This window comes from Dipodomys merriami, unplaced genomic scaffold (genome assembly GCF_024711535.1).
Source record: "Dipodomys merriami isolate MVZ:Mamm:240054 unplaced genomic scaffold, mDipMer1.0.p SCAF_613, whole genome shotgun sequence".
In the NCBI taxonomy this organism is placed as follows: domain Eukaryota; kingdom Metazoa; phylum Chordata; class Mammalia; order Rodentia; family Heteromyidae; genus Dipodomys; species Dipodomys merriami.
Genome location: NW_027206195.1, coordinates 418,884 through 443,756, shown reverse-complemented (window position 1 = coordinate 443,756; position 24,873 = coordinate 418,884). Strand labels below are relative to the sequence as shown.

Genomic DNA, 24,873 nt, shown 5'->3' with positions numbered 1-24,873 from the left:
CCAGGCTGAGCACCTATGCCTGGAGCCGGGCTATGGGGTTGCCGAGTCCTGACCCAGCGCCTGCCTGGCCAAAGCCTCACCTGCTTCATCTGCTGTCCCCATCTCCAGGCCTCCGCGGTGACTGTGCACTTCTACGGGCTCGTGCACTGGGAGGACCCCATGGATGAGTGCCTGGGCCCCATGCCCTGCCACTGCTCACCCCCAGAGGGCGCCATCACCAAAGAGGGCATGCTGCACTACAAAGCGGGCACCTCCTACCTGGGCAAGGAGTACTGGAAGACTTGCTTTGTGGTACTCAGGTGGGAGCCCCCACGGCCCCAAGTGGAGCGGGGGTTGGCAGTCAGGGAACTCTGGCTGGTCACAAGAAAGGCCCAAGGGAGGCTTTCCCTTCTCCACAGGGCATTGGGGTACACACCCAGGATGGAGGGGTTCCTCTAGGCCCAGACATCCTCAGGTACTCAGATGACGACCTGGGCTGCTGGACCTGGTGTCCCAGGTCTACTGAGGGCCAGCATTCCCAGCTGTCCCTCTGAGTCCACCCACCTCCTTTCCATAGAAAGCAGGCCCTTGGCTTGCTTTCCTTCTGGGGCACCCCTGGGATCTGGCCTCCAGTTCCTTGGCTGGATCTCACCCGCTGTGCTGCACCCCCACAGCAATGGGATCCTCTACCAGTACCCTGATCGCACAGATGTCATCCCCCTGCTCTCCGTGAACATGGGGTGAGTGACCCCCCCATGGCGTGCTGGGCGGGGCTTGGGGCCAGATGCCTGCCTGGTCACCAGCTTCCATCTCCCGTCTGGGATGGCTGTCCCCCTGTGGTTTCTACCTGCTCCTTTCCCTCCTCCTCTACCCCTCCAGCCCTGACCGGTGCCCTGGGATTTGCGGAGCTCTGCCACAAGGCATGATGGGGAAGGGCGGAGGAAGAGGTGTTGCTCCCCTGGACAGAGTACAGGAGCCAGTTCACACCTGTTCCCTGCTCAGGTGTGGGTATCTAATGGGAGCTTGTCGATTCTCGACGTTAAAGGTGTTTGACAGAAAGGGCAGGCTTCAGGCCATCCGGAAGCCACCTGAGAGCCAGCAGACCATGAGTCCAGGTCTCCGGCCCACCCCAGGGGCTCCCACACTGGCCACCGCTGCCTCCTGTGTCTCCTCGCTCCCATTTCACCCTCCTCCTCTGGCCCAGGGGGGAACAGTGCGGTGGCTGCCGGAGATCCAACACCACGGATCGGCCCCACGCCTTCCAGGTCATTCTTGCCGACCGACCCTGCCTGGAGCTGAGTGCCGACAGCGAGGTTGAGATGGCCGGCTGGATGCAGCACCTCTGCCAGGCTGTGTCCAAAGGGGTGAGTGTCTCAGCCCCCAGCGCCCCCAGCACCCCCAGCGCGCCCAGCCCCCGGCGCCGGCATCACTCACAGAGATGCCTGTGAGGACGGAGATTGGGGGCCCCGTAAAGGGCAACTGGGGAACAGCCTGGAATGCGGGGCAGCCTGTGGTGGGGACCACTCCCTCCTCACCCTCTTCCCACCTACACTACTAAGGGGGACAGAGCTAGCCAGACCCCCAGAGGCGGCAGCGTGCTGGTACCTAGCACCCTGGGAAATGCCCTCTGCCACTCCTGCCCCCTTCCCACGTCCAGGTCATCCCTCAGGGGCTTGCACCCAGCCCCTGCGTCCCTTGCTGCCTGGTGATCACTGAGGACCGCCTCTTCACGTGCCACGAGGACTGCCAGACCAGCTTCTTCCGCTCCCTGGGCACAGCCAGGCTGGCAGACGTCAGTGCTGTCTCCACAGAGCCGGGCAAGGAGTACTGTGTCCTGGTGAGCTGGCGGGATGGAGGGGCTGGTGGGGCTAGGGGCTGGTGAGACAGGGGTGCAGGCCCCGCAGAGAGCTGTGTCCATCCGCTCACCTCAGCTCCATCTCCCCAGGAGTTCTCCCAGGACGGCCCACAGCTGCTCCCACCCTGGGTCATCTACCTGAGTTGTACTTCTGAACTGGACCGCTTCCTGGCTGCACTGAGCTCTGGGTGGAAGGCCATCTACCAGGTACTGACTCCCTCCTGGGAAGAGTCCTGGGGTCAAACTGTGCCAGCAGCTCAGGGACAGACACAGGGGTAAGCCCTGGCTCCTAGAGTCTGTGACAAGAGCTGAAAAGGATACCAGGAGATGTCAACCAAGAAGGGCAGGGGGGGGGGGAGCCGGGGAAGGTGGCTCAGCGATAGAGCGCTTGCCTTGCATGCATGAGGCCCTGGGTTCGATTCTTCAGCACCACATAAGCAGAAAAAGCCGGAAGTGGCGCTGTGGCTCAAGTGGTAGAGCACTAGCCTTGAGCTGAAGAGCTGAGGGACAGTGCCCAGGCCCAGAGTTCAGGCGCCACAACTGGCAAAAAAAAAGGGGGGGTTGTACATAGTACTCACTCAGATGGGGATACAGGCTGGCAGGACCCTCCTCTGCCTGGAGCTAACTGGAGTGGCAGGGAAGGGCTTTTTCCCCTGGAGCCTGGGCCTCTGATCACAGGTACCCGGGCACAAGCCTAGGGCAAAGGCAGGACAAGACACGCCACGCAGCGGCACTACTGAGAAAGGACAGGGCCACTCTTGGTTGAGGCTGAGTGAGGCCTTCCCCTCCTGCTCCACCCCTGCAGCAGCCCGGAACCCCACCTCCTGGCCCTAGGAGCCCTCATGTTCCCCACTCACCCCAACACAGGTGGACCTCCCCCACAAGGCGATCCACGAAGCCTCCAGCAAGCAGAAGTTCGAGGATGCCCTTAGCCTCATCCATAGCGCGTGGCAGCGGAGCGACAGCCTGTGCCGAGGCCGAGCTTCTCGAGACCCCTGGTGCTGAGGCGGCAGGTGGCGTCCAGGAGGGCGGGGAGGGGCCGCAGCTGACCAGCAGACACACTGTTGTGTGTCATCATGCTGTTCAGGAGCCCGCCCACTCTTGCCCGGGGGCAGACCCACCCACCCCCAATGTGGCCTGAGACCGAGTCTCTCCACTCCCAGGGATCCAGAGTGGTGCCCACTGGACATCATGTCCGGTGGGCCACAGCTTGCGGTTGCTGGGGGCAAAGGTCTGAGCCCCGTGGGCTCTGCAGACATGCTCTGACCGCCCTGGGTCCCCGCCTCGGTTCTGGCCATGGAAATGATGCTGTCTAAGGAAGAGGGAAAGAAGCAGGAGGACAGGGGCCCCCTCCTCTCCTGGGTCAGGAGCCTGGGCAGAGGCTCAGGGCCCCCTGGGGGTCCTGAGTGCCCGGCAGTCCTTGTTCGTTTTTGAACACTCTCCCAGCTGTGCAGGGAAGCGGGAACACTAGGTGTCTGCATGCTTCCTCCTCACCAACCCACCACACATTGCGGCCTGCCTCTGGAAGGCTGCCCAGAGGCCCTGCATGCCCAAGGCCCTGCCCTGCCCTGCCTCTCCTCCATCCTTTGGAGCCTACCTAGGGCCCAGGAGCGAAGTGGGGAGAGGAGAGCAGAGCCACGCTGACATCTGACTGTCCCTGGCCTGGCTGGAGCTGGCCCTTCCTGAGTGCTTTGTACGAGCCCTTGAGAGCAGGGGGCAGGTGGTCTGGGGTTTGTTTTTGTTTTTTTTTTTAAATAAAATAGATATGTTATATTGCCAAGATTTGTCACTGGCTCTTTTTGAGCAAGATGGGGATGAGGGGTCTCCAAACCCTCCATCATCTGCTCTGTGCCCTCACAACAGACACACAGATTCACCGCCAGGGCCTCTGTCATCCGCTCACATTCACAGCACTGGGTCAGCCTGAGCTGTGGGAGGCTTCAGGCCCTGGGGGGGGGGGGGGGGGGGCTGACCCTTCCTGCTTCATGCACTGCTGCCACGAGGAGGCACTAGGAAGCAGGTGCTAATGTCAAATGGCTTGAACCAGGAAGTCCCTCTTCATACAAAGGCCCTGATTTGTCTACTTCTATCCCACCCAGGAATGAAGTATTCGGGAGAGCAAGGGAGAAGTGGTAGGAGCTGGTGGCTCACACCTATCATCCTAGCTACTCAGGAAGCTGAGGTCTAAGGATCATGGTTCAAAGCCAACCTGGGCATAAAAGTGCCTAAGACTCTTATCTCCAATGAACCAGCAAACAAAAAGCCGGGAGTAGAGGTGTGACTTAATATTGGAAAAAGCCGAGCGAGAACAGGAGGTCCTAAGTCCAAGCCTCAATACAGGCACACACGCACACACACCCAGTCAACCAGTCAGCAGCCCCTAATCAGCATCACCTTCCATAGTTCAGGTCAGTGGCCGTTCAAAATATGGAAATGGGAAATTCCAGAAACAAGCAAGTGAGTTTTAAACTGTGCCCATTTTGAGTAGTGAATCTATGATGCCAACATCCCTCTGTCCAGCATCTCCCTCTGTGTACCTGGCCCACCTGTTAGTACTGTGGGGGTGTGGCAGTACCTGTTTCAAGTGGCCCTTACTGAGTGGTGTTCCCAAAGCCCTGACAATCTAGACATGCCAGAGCAGCCAGGAAGTGGGTCCTGGAAATGAAAACCTGAAAGTGCTCTACTTAAGGAGAGAGAAGGAAGTCATAGGCTGTGCTTGCTAAAATTTGCAAGAACTAAATAGGGAAAGTAGGCAGTTCCAGGAACCCACTCACTGGGATCCCATACAGATCCCGCCCTCTGGGGGCACAAATGGAAGACTCAAGCTCAGAAAGGAAGTGACTGGGCACGGTCCCATGCTCCTAGCACCTATGATTCAGGGTTGAGGGGTGTAGTTCAGTAGCGAGGGCCTACCTGGCATGCTCAATGTCCTGTGTCCAGTCCCAGCACCACCAAAAGAGCAAAAGCAAAAAGCAGAATACCTCTGCAGGGCTCCAGCGCCTTGCTCTTCCTTTGCTGTTGCTGAACATAGAACCACAGCTTTTCAGTGCCAGATTGGAAGGCTTGAGGCCTGGGAAGGGCAGTCACACCAATTGCGGCCCAAATGAGACAGTTGCTGAGTTGTTGTGAACCCTGTGCCCAGCCTTGCCAGGACACTTGCCTTGGGCCCAGGGCTCTGAGCTGGAGCAGAACAATGTCTAAAAGGAGAAAAGACCAAAGAAGAAAGAGCTCAACCAGCTAATTAGCACCTAGTCCCCACCCCCAGTCTTCTTCCAGTCCCAAGTGAACTTTGCCCCAGATCCCAGGGTTCAGGCCCGCCCAGGCCAGAAGCAGCTACGATTGGTCAGAGGTGGAGGAGGCGTGTCCGGGCTCCAGCACACAAAGCTAAGCAGAGACCTGCAGGTGGATTTCCAAGACACACCAGGCAGGGCCGATCTGATCCGGACCCCTGTTCTTTCGACATGACCCTTGGTCTCTGCCGTCTCCAGCCCTGTGGCCCTGCGGAGGTACAAGCAGCATAATTCCTGCCATCCTATGGCCCTGACTCCTGGCATGGAGTCTGTGGAGACAGTGCCTCCGGCTGTGGACCTGGTGCTGGGTGCCTCAGCCTGCTGCCTGGCCTGCGTGTTCACCAACCCCCTGGAGGTGGTAAAGACGCGGCTGCAGCTGCAGGGGGAGCTGCAGGCCCAAGGCACCTACCCACGGCTCTACCGGGGTTTTGTGGCCTCAGTGGTGGCTGTGGCCCGGGCTGACGGGCTATGGGGCCTGCAGAAAGGACTGGCTGCTGGCCTTCTCTACCAGGGCCTCATGAACGGCGTCCGCTTTTACTGCTATAGCCTAGCATGCCAGGCCGGCCTCGCCCAGCAGCCAGGTGGTACTGTGGTGGCTGGTGCGGTGGCTGGGGCCTTGGGAGCCTTCGTGGGTAGCCCTGCTTACCTGGTAAGTGCCTTGTCTCCATTCTCTGCCACCCCAGCTGCACAGACACTCCAACCACTAACGCTCTGGGATCCTGGATGGGGTGGGACAGGGTGGGGCCAGAACAGGTGGGGCTACTTCTTGGGAAATCTCTGACTCAGGTGTGTAATCTGCTCTGGGCTCTGGGCACCAGGACCTTTCCTAGATCCTAGATCCCCTGGGTTCCTTCTGGTCCTTGCCTGGGGAGAGGGCAGAGGCTGGCTGGCTGAAATCTTGGTTTGACATTTCTTCCTTCTTTGTGGTCTAGTGTATGTTCAGAAGAAAAGCCTCTGAGCTGGGCTCTGGTGGCTCATGCCTGTAATCCTAGCTCTGAAGGCTGAAATCTGAGGATTGAGGATAGGAAAGTCTGAGACTCTTATCTCCAATGAACCACCAAAAAGCCTAAAGTGGAGCTGTGGCTTAAGTGGTAGGGGAACAAAACCAAGTGGGAGCTCAAGGTCTGGAGTTTGAGCCCCAGTACCTGCACAAAAAGCACAGCTTGAAGCCAGGTGCTGGTGGCTCATGCCTATCATTCTAGCTACTCAGGAGGCTGAGATCTGAGAATTGAGGTTCCAAGCCAGCTCAGGCAGGAAGTCCCTGAGACTCATCTCCAATTAACCACCTGAAAACTGCAAGTGGTGCTGTGGTTCAATGCGGTAGAGCTAGCCTTGAGCAAAAAGGCTAAGGGACAGGGTCCTAGCCCTGCGTTCAAGCACCACAACCCACCAAAAAAAAAAAGCAGAGTTGCCTCTAAGCAAGGATCCCAGGTCCTGTTAGGGGGCAGGGCACAGCACAGTCATCTTCTCACTCAGTTCTCACTCTAGGAGTGTTAGATTGAGGCTCAGAGTTGGCTGAGGAACTTGCCCCAAGTACCAGCAACATGCCAGCCCAGGCCAAACCCAGAGCCTCACCGCTCTCAAGCTTCAGGTTTGGGGCTGGGGCTTCTGGGTTTGGGCTGTTCTCTCTGCAGGACAGGTGCCTGTACACAGCCACCCAGCTCCACCCCAGACCCTCAGGCCCTCTGTTTCATAGGTAAAGACACAGCTGCAGGCCCAGTCTGTGGCCACAGTGGTCGTGGGGCACCAGCACCAGCACCAGGTGAGCCCAGGGGCTGTTGCGGGGGGGGCTGGACTCCAGGCCGGGCTGAGGCTGGCTAGTGATCTGCATCCTCCCCTCCCCACAGAGTGTCCTAGGGGCCTTGGAGACCATCTGGCGACAGCAGGGCCTGATGGGATTGTGGCGAGGTGTGGGTGGGGCCGTCCCCCGAGTCATGGTGGGCTCAGCTGCTCAGCTAGCAACCTTTGCCTCAGCCAAGGCCTGGGTACAGGAGAAACAGGTAAGGGGCCGGGGTGCCTGGTCACCCACACAAATGGGAGCAGGTCACCGGCCTCCTACACAGGGAAGTCCAGGGGAGCTGACAAATGAGAGCCCTTCAACTAACCAAGTTGTGGCCTGGCCCTTGTGCCCAGCAAGAGTTAGGGATCAGCAGTGACCATGAAGCTGTGGAGGATGTTGGGGTGGCAGGGTAGGGGTGGGAACAGTAAGAGGATCTCATCTGCTACCCTTACCAGCCCTTTCCGTGTTGGGGGGGGGTAGCCACATGGGTGGTACAGGGCAGAGGTGGGGTCAGAAGCCTATGCCTCCCCTACAGTGGTTCCTGGAGGACAGCTGGCTGGTGGCCCTGGCTGGAGGCATGATCAGCAGCGTGGCTGTGGTGGCCGTCATGACCCCCTTCGACGTGGTCAGCACACGGCTGTACAATCAGCCCGTGGACGGAGCAGGCAGGGTGAGCAGGGGTGATGGAGGAGAACTGGAGAGTCGGGGGTCCCCCAACCCAAGCACCTAGCCAAAGGCATGAGGACGCATGCCGGGTAGGCAGCCATCCCATTGAGACTGTTGCCTGAGTACCTAGGTCCCAGTCATCTGTGCGGAGCTTTTTTTCCTTGCCAGTACTTGGGCTTGAGCTCAGCTAGGATTACAGATATAAACCACGGTACCTGGCCCAAGCATTCTGATATGAAGATTTCTATGTGTGGAGCTGGGAATGTGGCTTAATGGTAGAGTGCTTGCCCTGCAGGTATAAAGCTCTGGGTTGGGTTTCTCAGTACCACATTAACAGAAAAAGCCTGAAGTGGCGCTGTGGCTCAAGTGGTAGAGTGCTAGTCTTGCACAAAAGAAGCTCAGGGACAGTGCCCAAGCCTTGAGCTCAAGTCCCGGACTGGCAAAAAAAAAAAAATGTGTGTGTGGGGGGGTGTGTATGTGTGCACACTGATACTGGGGCTTGAACTCAAGTCCTGGGCGCTGTCCATTAGCTTTTTCACTCAAAGATGGCACTCTACCACTGAGCCACACCTCTAATTCCAGCTTTTTGTTGGTTAACAGAGGATAAGAGTCTCATAGACTTTTCTTCTCAGGCTGTTTTCTTTGTGGGGGGGTCCGGTCGTGGGGCCTGAACTCTGGACCTGGGCACTGTCCCTCAGCTCTTCAGCTCAAGGATAGCACTCTACCACTCGAGCCACAGCACCACTTCCAGCTTTTTCTGCTTATGTGGTGCTGAGGAATCGAACCCAGGGCCTCATGTGAGGCAAGCACTCTACCGCTGAGCCACCTTCCCAGCCCCTTAGGCTGGTTTTAAATGGCAATTTTCAGATCTTAGCCTCCTGAGCCACTAGCCTTACAGGTGTCCAGCACTGGTTCCTGCTGAGGATTTCATTCTTTGCCCTGTTGCTGAATTTGAGGGTCAGAGAGTTCAAGTGACATTCTTGAGAATGTCACTCACCATCTGTAAACAGAGGAGCCAAGGCTGAACAGCTGCTTTCCCCTGGCACTGCTGGCCTCCATGTGACCAAGACAAAGGTGCCCATGTGCCATTAGCCCTGCTGCGCTCCCTGGCAGGGACTGTGTCTGTCTGAAGGCTCCTGAGCGGTCACTTATCATCCTCCCAGCTGGACCAGAGCCTTTTCTGATGTGCCAGCCAGAGCCCTGAGCACTCAGACACTTGGCTGTGCCAGCGGGGGGCCTAGCAGCCCTTGCAGTGACCCCTGTCCCTGTGTGTTCCCAGGGTGAGCTGTACAAGGGCCTTGCTGACTGCTTGGTGAAGACCTGCCGGCAAGAGGGTCCTCTGGCGCTCTACAAGGGTCTGGGCCCTGCCTATCTGCGACTGGGACCCCATACCATCCTCAGCATGCTTTTCTGGGATGAGCTACGGAAACTGGCCAGGAGGAGCCAACACCAAAGCACCTAGGCCTGACACTGGCCAGACCCCTACCTCCTGATACAGTCTGGCATTTGGACAGAGGACATGGCTTGCTCCAGTAGGACCAGCCACAGACTCAGGCCCAGGCCCTACAAACAGATTGGGAGAGAGTGCAGACAACCCCAGGCTCCACTCTAAGCCTTCAAGTCCCTTCTCTGTCTTGGGTCACTGATTCCCAGCACCTTGCTTGTTATCATAGTAAGAGCTGTGGCAGGAACAGCATCATGAGCTGAGTGACTCTGTACCAGTTCTAATGTGATGCTAAAATCCTCTTTGACTACAAAGAAGCTGAGGCTTAGCATGGCACAGCCCTGGCCAAAGCCACACAGCTTTCAAGTGGCAGGACAAGGGCATTACTATACCAGGACCATGGGGCTGGGTGTCCCTTAGGGGGCACTGTCCACACGAGGAGCCCCAAGGATTCCCCAGTGAGGCCGTGAGGTCTTCCATGGCTGCCCTGACTGGAACTACAGAAACTGTTCTCACATTCAGGAGGCTGGAAGTCTGAGATCCAAGCATTAGGGAGGGTTTTATGTTTTTTTTTTTGGTGGGGGGGGGGGTTCGGTCATGGGGCCTGAACTCTGGGCCTGGGCGTTGTCCCTCAGCTCTTCAGCTCAAGGCTAGCGCTCTACCACTTGAGCCACAGCGCCACTTCTGGCTTTTTTCTTTTTGCTTATGTGATGCTGAGGAATCGAACCCAGGGCCTCTGGCATGCAAGGCATGCTCTCTACCACTGAGCCACCTTCCCAGCCCAGGGAGGGTTTGTTTAGTTTCATTACTTTATAGCATGCTAGGCATATGCTGTGCCAGCCTAATGTTCTACTCTGTTCTCTCCTGACCACCCCACTGTGTGTATGTAGGTCCCAGCTGTTTCTTAGCAGCCCAGGTGGGTACTAGTAGCTCACACCTGTAATCCTAGCTAATCAAGAGGCTGAGCTCTGAGAATCAAAGTTTGAATCTAACTGGCACAGACAAATTGGGGAGACTCATCTCTAATTAGCCAGCAAAAAGCTGGAAGAGATGTAACTCAAGTGGTAGAGCAGCAGCCTTAAGCAAATAAATACATAATAAATAAGTGCTAAGGGGGAGCATGAGACTCTGGTTCAAACCCCACTACTGGTACAAGAAATATGAAAAGCTTAACAGTCATGTTGGACCCAGGACCTCATGTTAACTGACAGAGGCCATTTCCTATCTCTAGTGGGGCAGGACTGGGCTTCAGCACTTCATCTGGCTTTTTTTTTTTTTTTTTTGCTAGTCCTGGGCTTGAACTCAGGGCCTGGGCACTGTCCCTGAGCTTTTGCTCAAGACTAGCACTCTACCACTTGAGCCACAGAGCCACTTCTGGCTTTTTCTGTTTGATACTGAGGAATCAAACCCAGGGCTTCATGTATGCTACACAAGCACTCTACAGACACTAAGCCATATTCCCAGCCCTCAGCACTGAATTTGAGAGGACACAGTTCAGCTCAGACACTACCCGGGGTTTTTTGTTTTTTTTTTTTTTAATTGAAGACCTACTGGCTGACTCAGAGAATAGAAGGCAGAGTCTAGTAAGACTCCATACTACAGCCACACCCCACCATGGGCTACTTTAGAAAGCTACAGTTAAGTTTTGCACTACAGAGACACCAAGCAGGACAAGGCCAGCTCAGGGTCAAGCAGCTTTTCCCCAAGGGTGAGGAGCTGTTCCCAGAAGCAACCCCCATGTACACTCCAATAAAAGTATTTTTTTTTTATTTTGTTTACTTTGTGTCTCTTCTGTACTTAGCTGCTCTCGTGAAACCTCATCCTAGCTGTGGCTCTTTCTGGGAAGGAAGGGAGGGTGGAGGACTGGAAAGGTTTCCAACAGCCAGCCCTACCTCATCTGGCCAGGTGAGGCCTGCCACCTAGTGGGCGATGGAAGAATGTAAGCGCCAAGGTCACAGCGCCCCTGCAGTGACCTCAGCTGGGGAAGAGTCCAAACCTGCCCACTGGCTGGAAGCAGACTCGAGCCTGACAGCTGGCCGTGGACCCAGACTTGGGCTGAGGGCAGAGCCTGATCTCAGTTTGGGAGAGATGTAGGACAAAGCCTGGCCACTGGGCGCTAGATGGCAGAACCTGACACCAGGCAGTGGGAGGCCTCAGGCCTCATGTGTAGAGAGCAGACCCTGACCTCGGGCTTCATGGAGCCCCTCGGACAGAGCCTGGTGTTCGGCTAGGGGAGACCCTTACTTCACCGCGAAGGACAGACCACACCTAGGCTGAAACTGCGCAGGACCGGCATAGGTGGGCTTCAGAAAGGAGTGTAGGCTCAAAACCCTGAGGGAGGAGAAAGAGGTGGACGCCAGACTTTAGTAGGACAGAGGCCCATAGACACCCCTGTGCCTACCGCCCACATTGGACAGGGCAGGGGGGGCAGCCAGGGCCCTGAACCCCAGCCTGGGCCTTCCTTCCCACAGCCCTCAAGGGTTAAGGCCCCTGGCTCCCCCCACTTGGCCTTTGACCTCTCCTGGCTCCTCCCCACTGCCAGTCCCCATACCTTTGCCCAGTGACATCACTAGGTCTTGTCCCTGGGCCCAACTAGCTGGTGGCTGGGGCCGGTCCCGGCTGCCATGTTCTCCCTGCCGTCCCTCTCTGCCTGGCTCCCCAGCCTCCCATCCCTGGAATGGGGCTCCAATCTCCTGGACAGCCTCCTGCAAGGTGAGTGCCCCCTCCATTCCCGCCTGGGCCCGGCCCCTGTCGGGTGGGCGTGGCAGGTCCCTCCCACGTGGGCTCCCCCTATCCACGTGGCCCTGAGCTAACCTGTGCCTGCACCCACACCCCATGCCTCCACCTGCGGCGGCCTCCTGGCCTCCTCTGGCCCTGCCTACCCCGTCCCAGGCCTGGTGGGAGCATTTGGAGTCTCGGTTCTGAGCAGCGTCTTGAAAGTGTACTTCTTCGTGGGCTGTGCCAAGTGAGTGGGAGGGAGGGGGATATGAAGGGGGAGGGGGTCATGTGGGGACCCTGGCCACTCTGGGGAAGGCTGGGAGGAGCACGCCTCCCCTGGTGGGTGACTGGGCCCCCCCCCCCGGAGGGGGTGCTGGCACCTGCTCCCTACAGTGCCCCCTCCCCACGGTGCCCCCTCCCCACAGTGCCCCCCAGCGGCAGCCTGAGAAGGAGCGCCTGCGGGCACAGTGGGCCTGGCTGGAGCCCGTGCACCTGGTGGGGCTGGCCCTGATCCTGACGGTGGTGGGGGCCCGGGTGGCCGCCCTGGTGGTGCTGGAGTTCTCCCTCCGGGCTGTGTCCACACTGCTGTCCCTGAACAAGGTGAGAGCACAGGAGTGGACTGAGGAGGATTGTTCACTGGAGCCCCTTCCTCCTTCCAGTTCAGACCAGGAGCAGTTGCCTATTCCCTGGGTTGTTGAGGGTTAAGTCACATCTGCACTCCCAGCAGATACCAAGAAAAAGAAGCTGGCTCTGGATACCAAGCTTCCCAAAGCCAGGCTTGGAACATCATTCATTAATTCATTCATCAGCATTCATTAATCCCCACAGCCTGACTGGGGATTAGTGGCTCAGGCCTGTAATCCTAGCTACTCAAGAGGCTGAGATCTGAGGTACCAGGTGCAAAGCCAGCTCCAGCAGGAAAGTCTGTGAGACTCTTATCTCCCATTGACTGCCAAAAAAAAGCCAGGAGTAGAGCTATAGCTAAGTATTAGAGCTCCAGCCTTGAGTGTAAAAGCTAAGTGAGAGCATGAGGCTTGAGTTCAAGCCCTGGTATACCCACACAGCACGCTCATGTGCGCACCCCCCCCCACACACACACAGTCCCCATAGCCATAGGAGCAAAGGGCTTGATGTGATCTTTTGTTCTAGGTAAAGAAACTAAGACTCAGCTGGAGCCCACAGTCAACAGCCAGCAGGGATGGAGTCTAGGAGGTTTTTATTTTAAGACAAGCTTTTTTTTTTTTTTTTGTCCTGGGGTTTGAACTCTGGGCCCGGGCGCTGTCCCTCAGCTCTTCAGCTCAAGGCAAGCGCTCTACCACTTGAGCCACAGCGCCACTTCCGGTTTTCTGGTGGTTTATTGGAGTTAAGAGTCTCATGGACTTTGCTGCCAGGGCTGGCTTTGAACCGAGATCCTCAGATCTCAGCCTCCTGAGTAGCTAGGATTATAGGCATGAGCCACCTGCACCCATGCTGAGACAGGCTTTTTTTTGTTATTGTTCTGGGGCCTGAATTTTGGGTCTGGGCTTTTATATTCAAGGCTAGTCCTCCACCACTTGAGCAATAGCACCACTCCTGGGTGTGTGTGTGTGTGGTTTAATGGAGAAAAGAGTCTCCCAGATTTTCCTGCCTTGGGTTGGCTTCAAATTGTGATCCTCAGATCTCAGCCTCCTAAGTAGGGAGGATTACAGGAGTAAGGCATCAGTACTTGCCAGACAGGCTCATGATCTGTAGCCCAGGCTGGCCTTGACCTCATGATCCTTTTTCCTTAGTGCTGGGATTACAGGTATACCCATCCCATGCAACTTGAGTTTGAAGCCAAGTCTTCTGGAGTCTGATGGTCATCCTCCAGGAGTCAGATGGGCGAGTGGAAACCCTCCACTAGGGCCCATCCCAAAGACAGGGCTCCCCCTCTTTGGAAGGCTCTCCAGGTCCTTCAGCCCCTCCAGCCTCCTGCAGTGGAGCCTGTGTGACATGACAGCCCCCAGCAGCCGCCTCTCCCACAGGGCCCTGGGAACACAGAACACCTGAAGCTCTACCTGCTGTGCCAGTACTCACTGGGCTGCGGCCTGAGCTGCGGGCTGAGCTTCCTGCAGGAGGGCGCCCCTCACCGCACACTGAACCTGCTGCTGAGCCTGGGGCTGGCTGCACTGCTGCGCTCCAGCGCCCAGTGCCTCCGCCGCCACGTCCTCTGTCTCTACGAACTGCACAGCAGCCAGAACTACTGCGGGGTCTGCCTGGGCCTGCTGGCCGGTGCTTACCGTCTCCCCAGGCTGCTGGGCCGCTCTCTGGCCGTGGCCTTTGCCGTGGGTGACCTGGCAGCCGTGGCCCTCATCAACCGGGACTTCCTGAGCACCTCAGAGGCTGTGCGTTTCTGGACACCACTCACCATCTGCTATGCACTGCTGGTCATCTACATGCAGGGTGAGGGCCAAGAGGCTGCGTCCTCCCGACTGGTGGTCACAGCCCACTGTTTGCCCCAGGCTCAGACCCCAGCTCTGCCAGCCTGGTCTGGGACAGACACAGTCTGGTGGGGCATTTCAGAGCAGCTGGAGTTGCCCATGTGCAGCATGCACCAGTATACCCCAAGGGCATGGGGTAGAGGTGTTGGGGAAGGCTGGCCACATTCTTAAAGACCCCATTGATCAACCAGGCTGGGCAGTGTGATGAGAAACCACTGCAGAGTCCCAAGCAGGCAAAGGGATCTGGTTAGATGTGGCGTCTGGGATAAGCCACCTGGCTGCAGAGTAAGGATGGGGTGGGAGCTGCAGGACCAGGCAGAAAGAACAGCAAGTGCAAAGGCCCTAAAGTGGGAATGCGCTCAATATGTCCAATGAGCAAAAAGGAAGTGTAGGAAGCAGCGGGGAATGAGTCAGCTACAAGTTGGAAGTGGCTCAGGCCACAGCAAGCAAGACCTTGCATGTCAGTATCGCGAGGTTTGGATTTTACTCTAAACTCAACAGGAAGTCCTGGGAGGGTTATAAACAGGGGAACAGCTTCATCTGGTTGATATGACTAAAAGGTCACTTTAGCTGATCAGTAGAGACTGGATTATAATGTCAGGAACAGAAGCCAGGTGAGCATAACGGCACTTGCCTGTATTCCCAGCACTCAAGAGCTAGAAGCAAACACGATCTTGCATTTGAGGCCAGTCTAGACACAGGTGGAGAGATCCAATTCAAAGAAATGAAAAAACCATGTGGGGTGCTGGCCGCTCACACCTGTCATCCTAGCTATGTAGGGAGGCTGAGATCTGAGGATCACTGTTTGAAGCCAGCCTGGACAGGAAAATTGGTGAGACTCTTTATCTCCAATTAACCACTAAAAAGCTAAAGTACTGCCGGGCGCTGGTGGCTCACGCCTGTAATCCTAGCTACTCAGGAGGCTGAGATCTGAGGATCGCGGTTCAAAGCCAGCCCGGGCAGGAGAGACCGTGAGACTCCTATCTCCAATAAACCACCAGAAAACTGGAAGTGGCGCTGTAGCTCAAGTGGTAGAGTGCTCGCCTTGAGCTGAAGAGCTGAGGGACAGTGCTCAGGCCCAGAGTTCAAACCCCACGACCGACAAAAAAAAAAAAAAAAAAAAAAAAGCTAAAGTACTAGCCTGGAGCAAAAAATCAGATTAGAGCAATGCCCAGACCCCAAGTTCAAGCCTGAGGACTGGGGGCATATGCATAAAAGAAAACAATAGAAGCCAGGAGCCATGAGAGGCTTTGGAGAGAGGAAGGTGGAAGGGAGAAGGGTGTGGTGTAGGAGCGTGGACTTCCATTAGGCTTTGGTGAAGTGGCTGGGGTGATCAGCAAAGGTTTGTGCAGCCAGAGGCACCAGGGCTCAGGCCTCACCCAGCAGAGTAAGGCCTCCTGGGAGGTAGGCCTGGGTTCCCCGTGCTGCTCAAAGAGGAACTGGGTTGAGGAAGGGCAGGGAGGAAGGCTGGGAGCAGGCTGGGCAGCTAAGAGAGCCAGGCCTGGGTATGGCAGTGGTTGGTGGTGACAGGTGGGGCCTGTCTTGTAGAAGAGCAGCGGCATCAGCGCTTCAGCCTGCAGAGCCAGGTCCAGACAGTTCTTGTGCGCATGGGCGGCCTCTTCGTGCTGCTGCTGACTGTGGGCCGCTGGCTGGACCTCCTGGGCATCCTTGTCTCCCTGCTGGGTGAGCTCTGGTGCCTGCTGGACGTCCATATCCTGCTGGACCTCTGCCAGATACAGGTGGGCACCCTCCTCCATATACTCCCCAGAATCTACACCCAAATCTTTGTCTCCCTTTTTCTCTCTCTCTCTCTTTCTTTCCTCTCTCTTTCTTTCCTCTTTCTTTCTTTCTTTCCTTCTTTCCTTCCTTCCTTCCTTCCTTCCTTCCTTCCTTCCTTCCTTCCTTCCTTTCTTTCTTTCTTTCTTTCTTTCTTTCTTTCTTTCTTTCTTTCTTTCTTTCTTTCTTTCTTTCTTTCCTTCCTTCCTTCCCTCTTTTTTTTTTATTTTGTTGGTCATGAGGCTTGAACTCTGGGCCTGGGCACTGTCCCTGCTCTCTTCAACTCAAAGTGAGTACTCTACCACTTGAGTCACAGCACTACTTCCAGTTTTCTAGTGGTTTATTGGAGATAAGAGTCTCACGGAGTTTCCTGCCCAGGCTGGCTTTGAACCGTGATCCTCAGATCTCAGCCTCCTGAGTAGCTAGGATTACAGGCATGAGCCACCGGCACCTGGCCCATCTGTCTGTCTTTCTTTCTTTCTTTCTTTCTTTCTTTCTTTCTTTCTTTCTTTCTTTCTTTCTTTCTTTCTTTCTTTCCTTCTCTCTCTCTCTCTCTCTCTCTTTTTTTGGGGGGTCCAGTCAAGGGGCCTGAAATCTGGGCCTGGGTGCTGTCCTTCAGCAATTCAGCTCAAGGCTAGTGCTCTACTGCTTGACACACAGTGCCACTTCCAGCTTTTTTTTTTTTTTTTTTCTGTTTATGTGGTGCTGAAGAATCAAACCCAGGGCCTCATGCATGCAAGGCGAGTGTTCTACCACTGAGCTACATTCCCAGCCCTCTCTCTTTCTTTCTTTCTTCCTTCCTTCCTTCCTTCCTTCCTTCCTTCCTTCCTTCCTTCCTTCCTTCCTTCCTTCCTTCCTTCCTTCCTTCCTTTCTTTCTTTCTTTCTTTCTCCACTGTAGGGCTTGAAATCAGGGCCTGGGTGCTGTCTCTGGAGATCTTTTACCCAGGCTAGCGCTCCACCACTTTTAGCCATAGCTCTACTTCCAGTTTTCTTTTTTTGTTTTTTTTTTTTGTTGTTTTTTTTTTGTTTTTTTTTGGGGGGGGTCCGGTCATGGGGCCTGAACTCTGGGCCTGGGAGCTGTCCCTCAGCTCTTCAGTTCAAGGCTAGCGCTCTACCACTTGAGCCAGAGCGCCACTTCCGGCTTTTTTCTTTTTGCTTATGTGGTGCTGAGGAATCGAACCCAGGGCCTCTGGCATGCAAGGCATGCACTCTACCACTGAGCCACCTTCCCAGCCCCCTACTTCCAGTTTTCTGATGGTGAATTGGAGATGAGAGTCTCAAGGATTTTCCTGCCTGGGCTGGCTTTGAACTGCAATCCTCAGATCTCCAGCCTCTTGAGTAGGATTACAGACATGAGCCACTGGTGCCCAGCTATTCCTGAATCTATACCCAAGTTCAAAAGGAGCTAGGAGGGGCTGGGAAGGTGGCTCAGTGGTAGAGCACTTGCCTTTCATGCATGAGGCCCTGGGTTGATTCCTCAGCACCACATAAGCAAAAAGAAAAAAGCTGGAAGTGGCGCTGTGGCTCAAGTGGTAGAGCACTAGTCTTGAGCTGAAGAGCTGAGAGACAGTGCCCAGGCCTAGAGTTCAGGCCCCACCATTGGACCCATCCCCCCCCCCCCAAAAAAAAGAGCTGGGAGCCAGGCACTGGTAGCTCACACCTGTCATCCTAGCTACTAAGGAGCCTGAGATCTGAGGGTCGCAGTTCAAAGGCAGCCTGGGCAGGAAAAACCATGAAACTCTTTATCTCCAATAAACCACCAGAAAACCGGAAGTGGTACTGTGGCTCAAGTAGTAGAGTGCTCACCTTGAGCTGAAGAGCTGAGGGACAGCACTCAGGCCCAGAGTTCAAGCCCCATGACCAACTAAAAGAAGAAGAAAAAGAAGAAGAAGAAGAAAAAAAAAAAGAGCTGGCAGCCAGGGAGAGTGGGCTGGATCTCTTGATCTTCTTGCCTCTTGGTAGCTGAGCTTTGGGGTCCCTGGGAGGGAGGAGGTGGAGCAGCATCCCACCCTGCTCAGTACCCCAGAAGCCAAAATGGAGGAAGGTCTCAGTTAATGGGGGTCCTGAGGCCAAGCGGGGGGGGGGATGGAAAATGGGTGGTGTTGCATATTGCTTTTCTCCCCTCCTTCCTTCCGACAGAGTTTTCCATCCCTGAGACCCTCGGCTGGGGCAGCACCACGCCAGCCTCCATCTCCCACTACTACTACTACTACCCTGGCAGCCCCGTCCCAGAGGATGGCCTCTCCTGACATCCCCAGGGAAGCCCTGGGGTCGGCACAGGCACTCGAGAGCTGACCAGCCAGGCCTTCTCAGGATGCTGCTCAGGAGGTGGAGTGACAGGGCGGAGCCCATCTGGACATGGGGTTGGGCCCTAAGGGGAAGGGGGACCTCAGTGGACAGGGCTCTTAGAGCCCCCCATTAGTTCCTCTTGTCAGAGTGAGCAGGGATTAGGGGTGACTGTGTCCTCAGACTAGCATCTCCCCCTCCCACCCCCCACCCCCGTCCCGCTGTCCTCGTCATGAACAATAAAGATGGTTTTCTCATCCTGTGCTTAGAATCCCAGATAAGGAGAGGGAGAGATACATGTATCTCCGGGCTGGCACAGGTGGGTTTCCTGGGGACAGTGCTCCTTGCAGAAGAGAGACTGGGGCCTGGAACAGGGTGGAATATCATACTGAGGTGCAGAGGAGCCCCGGGGGATGAAGGGAGTAGTGCCTGTCCCATCCCATCCCCGAGTGGAGCTGGAGGGAGCGTGACAGTGCTGTTGGTCCCCAGCTCCCAGCCTTGGCTTGTGGAAGATCATGGATGTCCTTCCCATCTCCGCCCCATTCAGAGGCAAGAGGAAGGCCAGCAAAGCGCAGTGTTGGGGACCAGTTCCTCCGTCTCCCTTCGTGCAATCTCAGCTAAGCGCTGCCCTTCTTGAGCTTTTGTATGTTCCCTGCTTCCCTCTTCTGGTTGAAAATTGGGGGCCAGGGAAGTTCACAGGGCTAGCACTTCCTGAGAAATAGGTAGGTACATTCCTGTAAGGTTCTAGAATATCCTTGGCAGCTTTCTTTTTTTTGGGGGGGGGGGGTTGTGGGGCCTGAACTCTGGGCCTGGGCGCTGTTCCTCAGCTCTTCAGCTCAAGGCTAGCATACTACCACTGAACTACAGCCCCACTTTTGGCTTTTACTGCTTATGGGATGCTGAGGAATCGAACCCAGGGCCTCATGCATGCGAGGCAAGTGCTCTACCTCTGAGCCAACTTCCCAGCCCAGAACACCAGCCTTGAGTGAGGATGATAAGATATCTACTCAGGCCCTAAGTTCAAGCCTCAGTCTTAGCAAAACCAAAAAAGCAAAACCAGCCACACCATCTAGGACTACTTACAGGGTATGAGTCAGAGGCAGGGCCAGGGGCTCTGGGCTTGCAAAGCCCTGGGTGGTTTTAGCACCTACAGGGTACCTGAGCATCCTCCTCTAGAATGGGGGATCCCCATGGAAGCCCCACCCCTGCCTAGGCACCAGTGCCCTTCCCTCCCGGCGGGCAGGCAGCTTGCTCCGTGTGGAGGAAATGGCTCAGCTGGGTGGGCATGGGGCCAGCTCTACCAGACCCAGACGGGGCTCTGGGCTCCAACCGGGGCCCAATGTTTTTGCTGGAAGGTGTTCCAGCCTTCAGCCTCTGGCGCTGCTGGAGACCAATTGGGGACAGGACACCACTGTCCTTTTCTTTTTATGGGCACTGGGATCGTTTTCCAAACAAAAATGTGAACATGTGAGCTGGGATAGGATTCTTTCCTTATCAAATTATTTTTGTAGGCATTATTTTGTCTGACAAGGGTATAAAAATGGCATCTGAGGGGCTAGGAAGGTGGCTCAGTGGTAGAGCTCATGCCTTGCATGCCAGAGGCCCTGGGTTCGATTCCTCAGCACCACATAAGCAAAAAGAAAAAGCCGGAAGTGGCGCTGTGGCTCAAGTGGTAGAGCACTAGCCTTGAGCTGAAGAGCTGAGGGACAGCGCCCAGGCCCAGAGTTCAGGCCTCACGACTGGATCCAAAAAAAAAAAGAGTCTCACGGACTTTCCTGCCTGGGCTGGCTTTGAACCGAGATCCTCAGATCTCAGCCTCCTGAGTAGCTAGAATTACAGGTGTGAGCCACCAGTGCCCAGCTTTCTCCTCTCTTTTTTTACTTCTTTATTTATGTGTTTTTTTGTCAGTCATGGGGATTGAACTCAGTGCCTGGACACTGTCCCTGAGCTCTTTTGCTCAAGGCTACCACTCTACCACTTTGAGCCACAGCTCCATTTCCAGTTTTTGAGTGGTAATTGGAGATTGGTAATTGGACTTTTCTGCCCAGGCTGGCTTCAAACTGTGATCCTCAGATCTCAGTCTCCAGAGTAGCTAGTATTATAGGCATGAGCCACTAGCACTACGCTGTTCCTTCCCTTTCCCTTTCCTCTTCTCTTTCCTATACTGGGGATTGAGCCCAGGGCCTTCTGGTACTACTTGAGCCTGACCTCCAACCTTTCAGGCTGTTTTTGTTATTGCTTCTTTTTTTTGTTTGTCACCATGGGGCTTGAACTCAGGGCCTGGGTGCTGTCCCTGAGCACTTTTGCTTAAGGCTACCACTCTACCATTTTGAGCCACAGTGCCACATACAGTTTTCTGGTAGTTAATTGGAGTAAGAGTTTCATGGACTTTCCTACCCAGACTGGCCTTGAACCGTGATCTTTAGACCTCAGCCTCCTGAATAGCTAGGATTACAAGCATGAACCATGGTGCCTGGCTTCTATTTCGTTTTTTAGATAGGGTCTTAATAACTTGCTTAGTTTGGCCTTGAACTCAAGCTCCTCCTGCCTTTGCCTCCTGAGTAGCTGAGAGGTTGGAGTCATTGCATCCAGCTTTAGACTAGTTTTTTGTTGTTGTTGTTTGTTTGTTTTTTTAATAGAGATGAGAGGAAACCAGGGATCTGTGCAACTACCAAGATGGAGGTCCTGGGATAGGGTGACATTTCTTTTTTTTTTTTTTTTTAATTTTCATTGTTATTATAAAGGGGATGTACAGAGGGGTTACAGTTACATAAGTCAGGTAAAGAGTACATTTTTGTTTGTTTGTTTGGTTGCTTTTGCCACTCCTGGAGACTGAACTCATGGTTTGGGCACAGTCCCTGAGCTGCTTTTGTTCAAGGCTAGCACTCTACCACTTGAGCCATAGCACCACTTCCTGCTTTTTCTGTTTACATGGTGCTGAGGAATCAAACCCAGGGCTTCATGCATGCTAGGCAAGGCCTCTGCCACTAAGACACATTCCCAGCCCCAAGAGTACATTTCTTTTTGGACAAGGGGGTGACAGCTTTCTAAAGAGGCGGGAGAAGCTGGGCACTGGTAGCTCATCGGACAATCAACGTTCAAAGCCAGCATAGGCAGGAAAGCCCCTGAGATTCTTATCTCCAATTAAACACACACACACACACACACACACACACACACACACACACACACCACACACACACACGCACACGCACACGCACACACACACACACCCCAGAAGTGAAGCCTTGGCTCAAGTGGTAGAGCACCAGCCTTGAATGAAAAACCTAAGGGACAGCGTCCAGGCCCTGAGTTCAATCCGCAGTATGGACACAAAATTACAAAAAGTAGGAGGCAGATGGCATGGCTCAGAGTGGTTACTTAGCTTGGGGAAACTGGGTGGGCCTGCCTCCCCCTTCTGAGATCCTTTACTGGTTTTTCTGAGATAAGACAGTGTCCCTGCGGGTGTCTTGCATCATTTAGCCAGTAAGTCACCACTCTGACTTTTCAGGGGCCAGACACCAGGCAGGCTCAGAGGATGCTGGGATGAGTAATTCACACACCCTCCCTGGGCCTCCAGAGGCTACCCTCCAGGGGGAAGGATAAAAACAGCATGACATCTGGGGACAATTTGTGCTGTAAAGAAAAATGAAGCTGTGTACGGGGTTAGCAGACTTGGAAAAGTGTATTTGTTATCTGCAGCTGTGGAACAAACACTGCCTCCCCAGCAACCGCAAAAGCCCTAGGCCTCACTTTTTCAATGGGTCGGGAATCCAAGTGCAGCTCGGCCATGACCCCTGCCTCAACGTCTCCCACAGACTAGGACGCAGCCTGAACTGGGTGTCCCCTGTGGTGGGGAGCCTCCTCCTCTTTTTGCAGGGGCAGCTGGCTTCCCTCAATCAAGGGAGAGGGCAAGACAGGACTCAGGCTCAGGCCGGAAGCAGCCATCTTTGGGTCTTGGGGTCACCGAGTATGGGAAGTTGGGAAGTGACTTGCGTTTTTTGTTGTGTGCTGATTCCGGTGTTTGGCTTTTTTGTGTAAGCTTGGTGTTTTGCCATATGAGTCATGAGCCATTCCTCCTCTTCTGACTTTTTGTTTTTTCTTATTTTTTTGCCAGTCCTGGGGCTTGAACTCTGGCCTGGGTCCTCTACCTGAACTTCTGTGCCTGGGTGTTGTGCTCTTTTGCTTGAGGCTAGCACTCTATCACTTGAGCCACAGTGCTATTTCCAGCTTTTTCTGTGATTAATTATAGATAAGAGTCTCACGAACTTTCTGCCTGGGCTGGCTTTGAACCAGAATCCTCAAATCTCAGCCTGCTCAATAGCTAGGATTACAGGTGTGAGCCATTGCCCCCTGACTTCTTTTTGCTAATTAAATGGAGATGAATCTGCAGATTTTTCTGCCTGGGCAGGCTTTGAGCCTTCATCCTTAGATCTCAGTCTCCTGTGTAGCTAGAGCCACCAGCACACCCCACTTGACAGCCATGTTTTTTGCCACACTGTATTATAAGAATGTCACCAGGCTCCACCACCATCTCCAGTGAGGACTAAACAAAGGGGTAAACCTGGGCCCTCAGGAGATGCTTGAAACTTGCCCACATGTGAGTTCAGGGCTGAAGGTCCTCGTAAGGTACGAGGCTGTCACTGAGGTAAGATTTCAGATCTAGGGAGACAGTCTGGCTGGAGAGTTGATTGGGAAGTCAGAGTAGGGATGAAATCAAATGCTAAGAAATCCCTTTAGGAAAAAAAGCACATTTTTCTTGGCTGTACTGGGATTTGAACTTAGGGCCTTACGTTTGCCAGGCAGGCATTCCACCACTTGAGCTACAGCTCACATTCCTTTAGGAAAGGGAATTGCACTTCATTATTGGAGAGGTGCAGATTGGAGTCCATTCTTCTGACATCTTTCTGGGCCGTTTGCCAGGAACGGCTAATGGAAAGGTTTTCTGAGTAGAACCCGGCCTCCCTGCCTCCCCCACCCCCACAACCATACCCTTACCCTTCCCAGAGGCCTCACAAACACGTGAGTTCTATTAACTTCGCAGTGAGCCCACGGGGGACCAGGCAGGAGTTTGGTGATCAGAACCCACTGGGGGCTAGTTTCCCCTGTGCTGAAAGAATGAGGCTTTGGGGATTAGGGTGCTGGGAGACACCTGCTAGAATCTGCAAGATTCATCTCCAGTTAATTAGTAAAAAGAAGCCAGGTGGCAGTGGCTCACACCTGTAATCCTAGCTACTGAGGAGGCTGAGATCTGAGGATCACAGTTCAAAGCCAGCCCAGGCAGGAAAGCCTGTGAGACTCTTCGATTAATCACAGGGGGGTAGATACTATCAGGAGTGGAGGTGTCCAGTGGGAAGGAGCTCAAGGAGGGTGCGGGGATCTGTGAGGGGACAGAGGTAAAATGCTGAGGGCTTGGAGTCCCTCCAAGTGAGGGTTGCCTCCTCACTGGGCACAGGAGCTCTGACCACAAGGCCTGGTCATCCCCCACTCCTCACCCCTCACTCTGGGGTCCGTGGGAACCAGCAGGCTTGGTCAGGGCTGGCTTAGGCTCCGGAACCAGGAGGGGATTAACACGTAGACATGTTGTCACAGCCAGGGCACTGCCTAGTGAGGCAGATGGCCACAGACTTGGGGCCTGGGAATGGGCACTCGGTGTGGCTAGACCTATGGCTGGGTCATTGCCCTCTAATCTATTTTTTGTTATTGTTTCGAGACAGACTGGATCTTCCTATGTAACCCAGACTGGGTTTGAACTCTCTATCCTCCTGCCTGCTAAGATTACAGGTATGCAATACCATACACTGTCCTTACTTTCCCAGCATGGCTCTTGAGCAATAACTGCTCTAAAACTTGGTTTCCTAGGTCCAGGGGCCTGGAGCCAGACTGTGTGAGGAGCTCACGAATGGATGACTGTGAGCAAGTTATTTCAGGCCTTGTTTTTGTTTTTGCTTTGTTTTGTTTTGGTCCGGTCGTGGGGCCTGAACTCTGGGCCTGGACACTGTCCCTCAGCTCTTCAGCTCAAGGCTAGCACTCTACCACTTGAGCCACAGCGCCACTTCCGGCATTTGTCTTTTTGCTTATGTGGTGCTGAGGAATCGAACCTAGGGCCTCATGCATGCAAGGCAAGCGCTCTACCACTGAGCCACCTTCCCAGCCCTTTTTTTTTTTTTTTTAGGTTCTTTAGTTTTTGTGCCAGTCCTGGGACTTGAACTCAGAGCCTGAGCACTGTCCCCTGAACTTATTTTGCTCAAGGTTAGCACTCTACCACTTGCACCACAGCTCCACTCTGGCTTTTCTCCTTCTCTCCCCCCCTTTCTTTCTTTTCTTTCTTCCTTCCTTCATTAACTATTTTTTTGTCAGTCGTGGGGCTTGAACTCTGGGCCTGGGCGCTGTCCCTCAGCTCTTCAGCTCAAGGCGAGCGCTCTACCGTTTGACCACCACACCACTTCTGGTTTTCTAGTGGTTTATTGGAGATAAGAGTCTCACGGACTCACAACTCTGACCTGCTACTTTGGTGATGATTGTTGAGTCCATGCTCAAGCTTGCAATAAATGGCTCTCGTGTGCTTGCATCGGATTCAGCTCCTTGGTCTTTTGGGGTCTGCGGCCTGGCACAACAG

General features: G+C 54.7%; 3 protein-coding genes across 4 annotated transcripts in view; all 3 read left to right on the top strand.

Annotated features, from left to right (window-relative positions):
• LOC138814819 (pleckstrin homology domain-containing family M member 2) overlaps positions 1 to 3,614 on the top strand; it is a 41,415-nt gene extending 37,801 nt beyond the window's left edge. For both annotated transcript variants that reach the window (XM_070003898.1, XM_070003897.1), the window contains 6 exons: positions 109 to 299; positions 654 to 719; positions 1,184 to 1,343; positions 1,637 to 1,816; positions 1,925 to 2,041; positions 2,702 to 3,614. In XM_070003898.1, coding sequence (XP_069859999.1) covers positions 109 to 299; positions 654 to 719; positions 1,184 to 1,343; positions 1,637 to 1,816; positions 1,925 to 2,041; positions 2,702 to 2,839 — 852 coding nt within the window. In that variant the 3' untranslated portion in view covers positions 2,840 to 3,614. The remainder of the gene's footprint in view (positions 1 to 108; positions 300 to 653; positions 720 to 1,183; positions 1,344 to 1,636; positions 1,817 to 1,924; positions 2,042 to 2,701) is intronic.
• Positions 3,615 to 5,228: 1,614 nt separating this feature from the next.
• On the top strand, positions 5,229 to 10,783 carry LOC138814818 (solute carrier family 25 member 34). The gene is made up of 5 exons (XM_070003895.1): positions 5,229 to 5,773; positions 6,821 to 6,886; positions 6,972 to 7,124; positions 7,440 to 7,574; positions 8,850 to 10,783. The coding sequence occupies exons 1-5, from the start codon at positions 5,369 to 5,371 to the stop codon at positions 9,030 to 9,032; spliced, it is 942 nt and encodes a 313-aa protein (XP_069859996.1). The 5' UTR covers positions 5,229 to 5,368; the 3' UTR covers positions 9,033 to 10,783.
• An 832-nt stretch (positions 10,784 to 11,615) lies between these two features.
• Positions 11,616 to 18,478, top strand: LOC138814802 (transmembrane protein 82-like). The gene is made up of 6 exons (XM_070003870.1): positions 11,616 to 11,726; positions 11,907 to 11,979; positions 12,158 to 12,332; positions 13,736 to 14,153; positions 15,740 to 15,930; positions 18,108 to 18,478. Exons 1-6 carry the CDS (start codon positions 11,639 to 11,641, stop codon positions 18,261 to 18,263), a joined length of 1,101 nt encoding a protein of 366 aa, XP_069859971.1. The 5' UTR covers positions 11,616 to 11,638; the 3' UTR covers positions 18,264 to 18,478.
• The last annotated feature ends 6,395 nt before the right edge of the window (positions 18,479 to 24,873 follow it).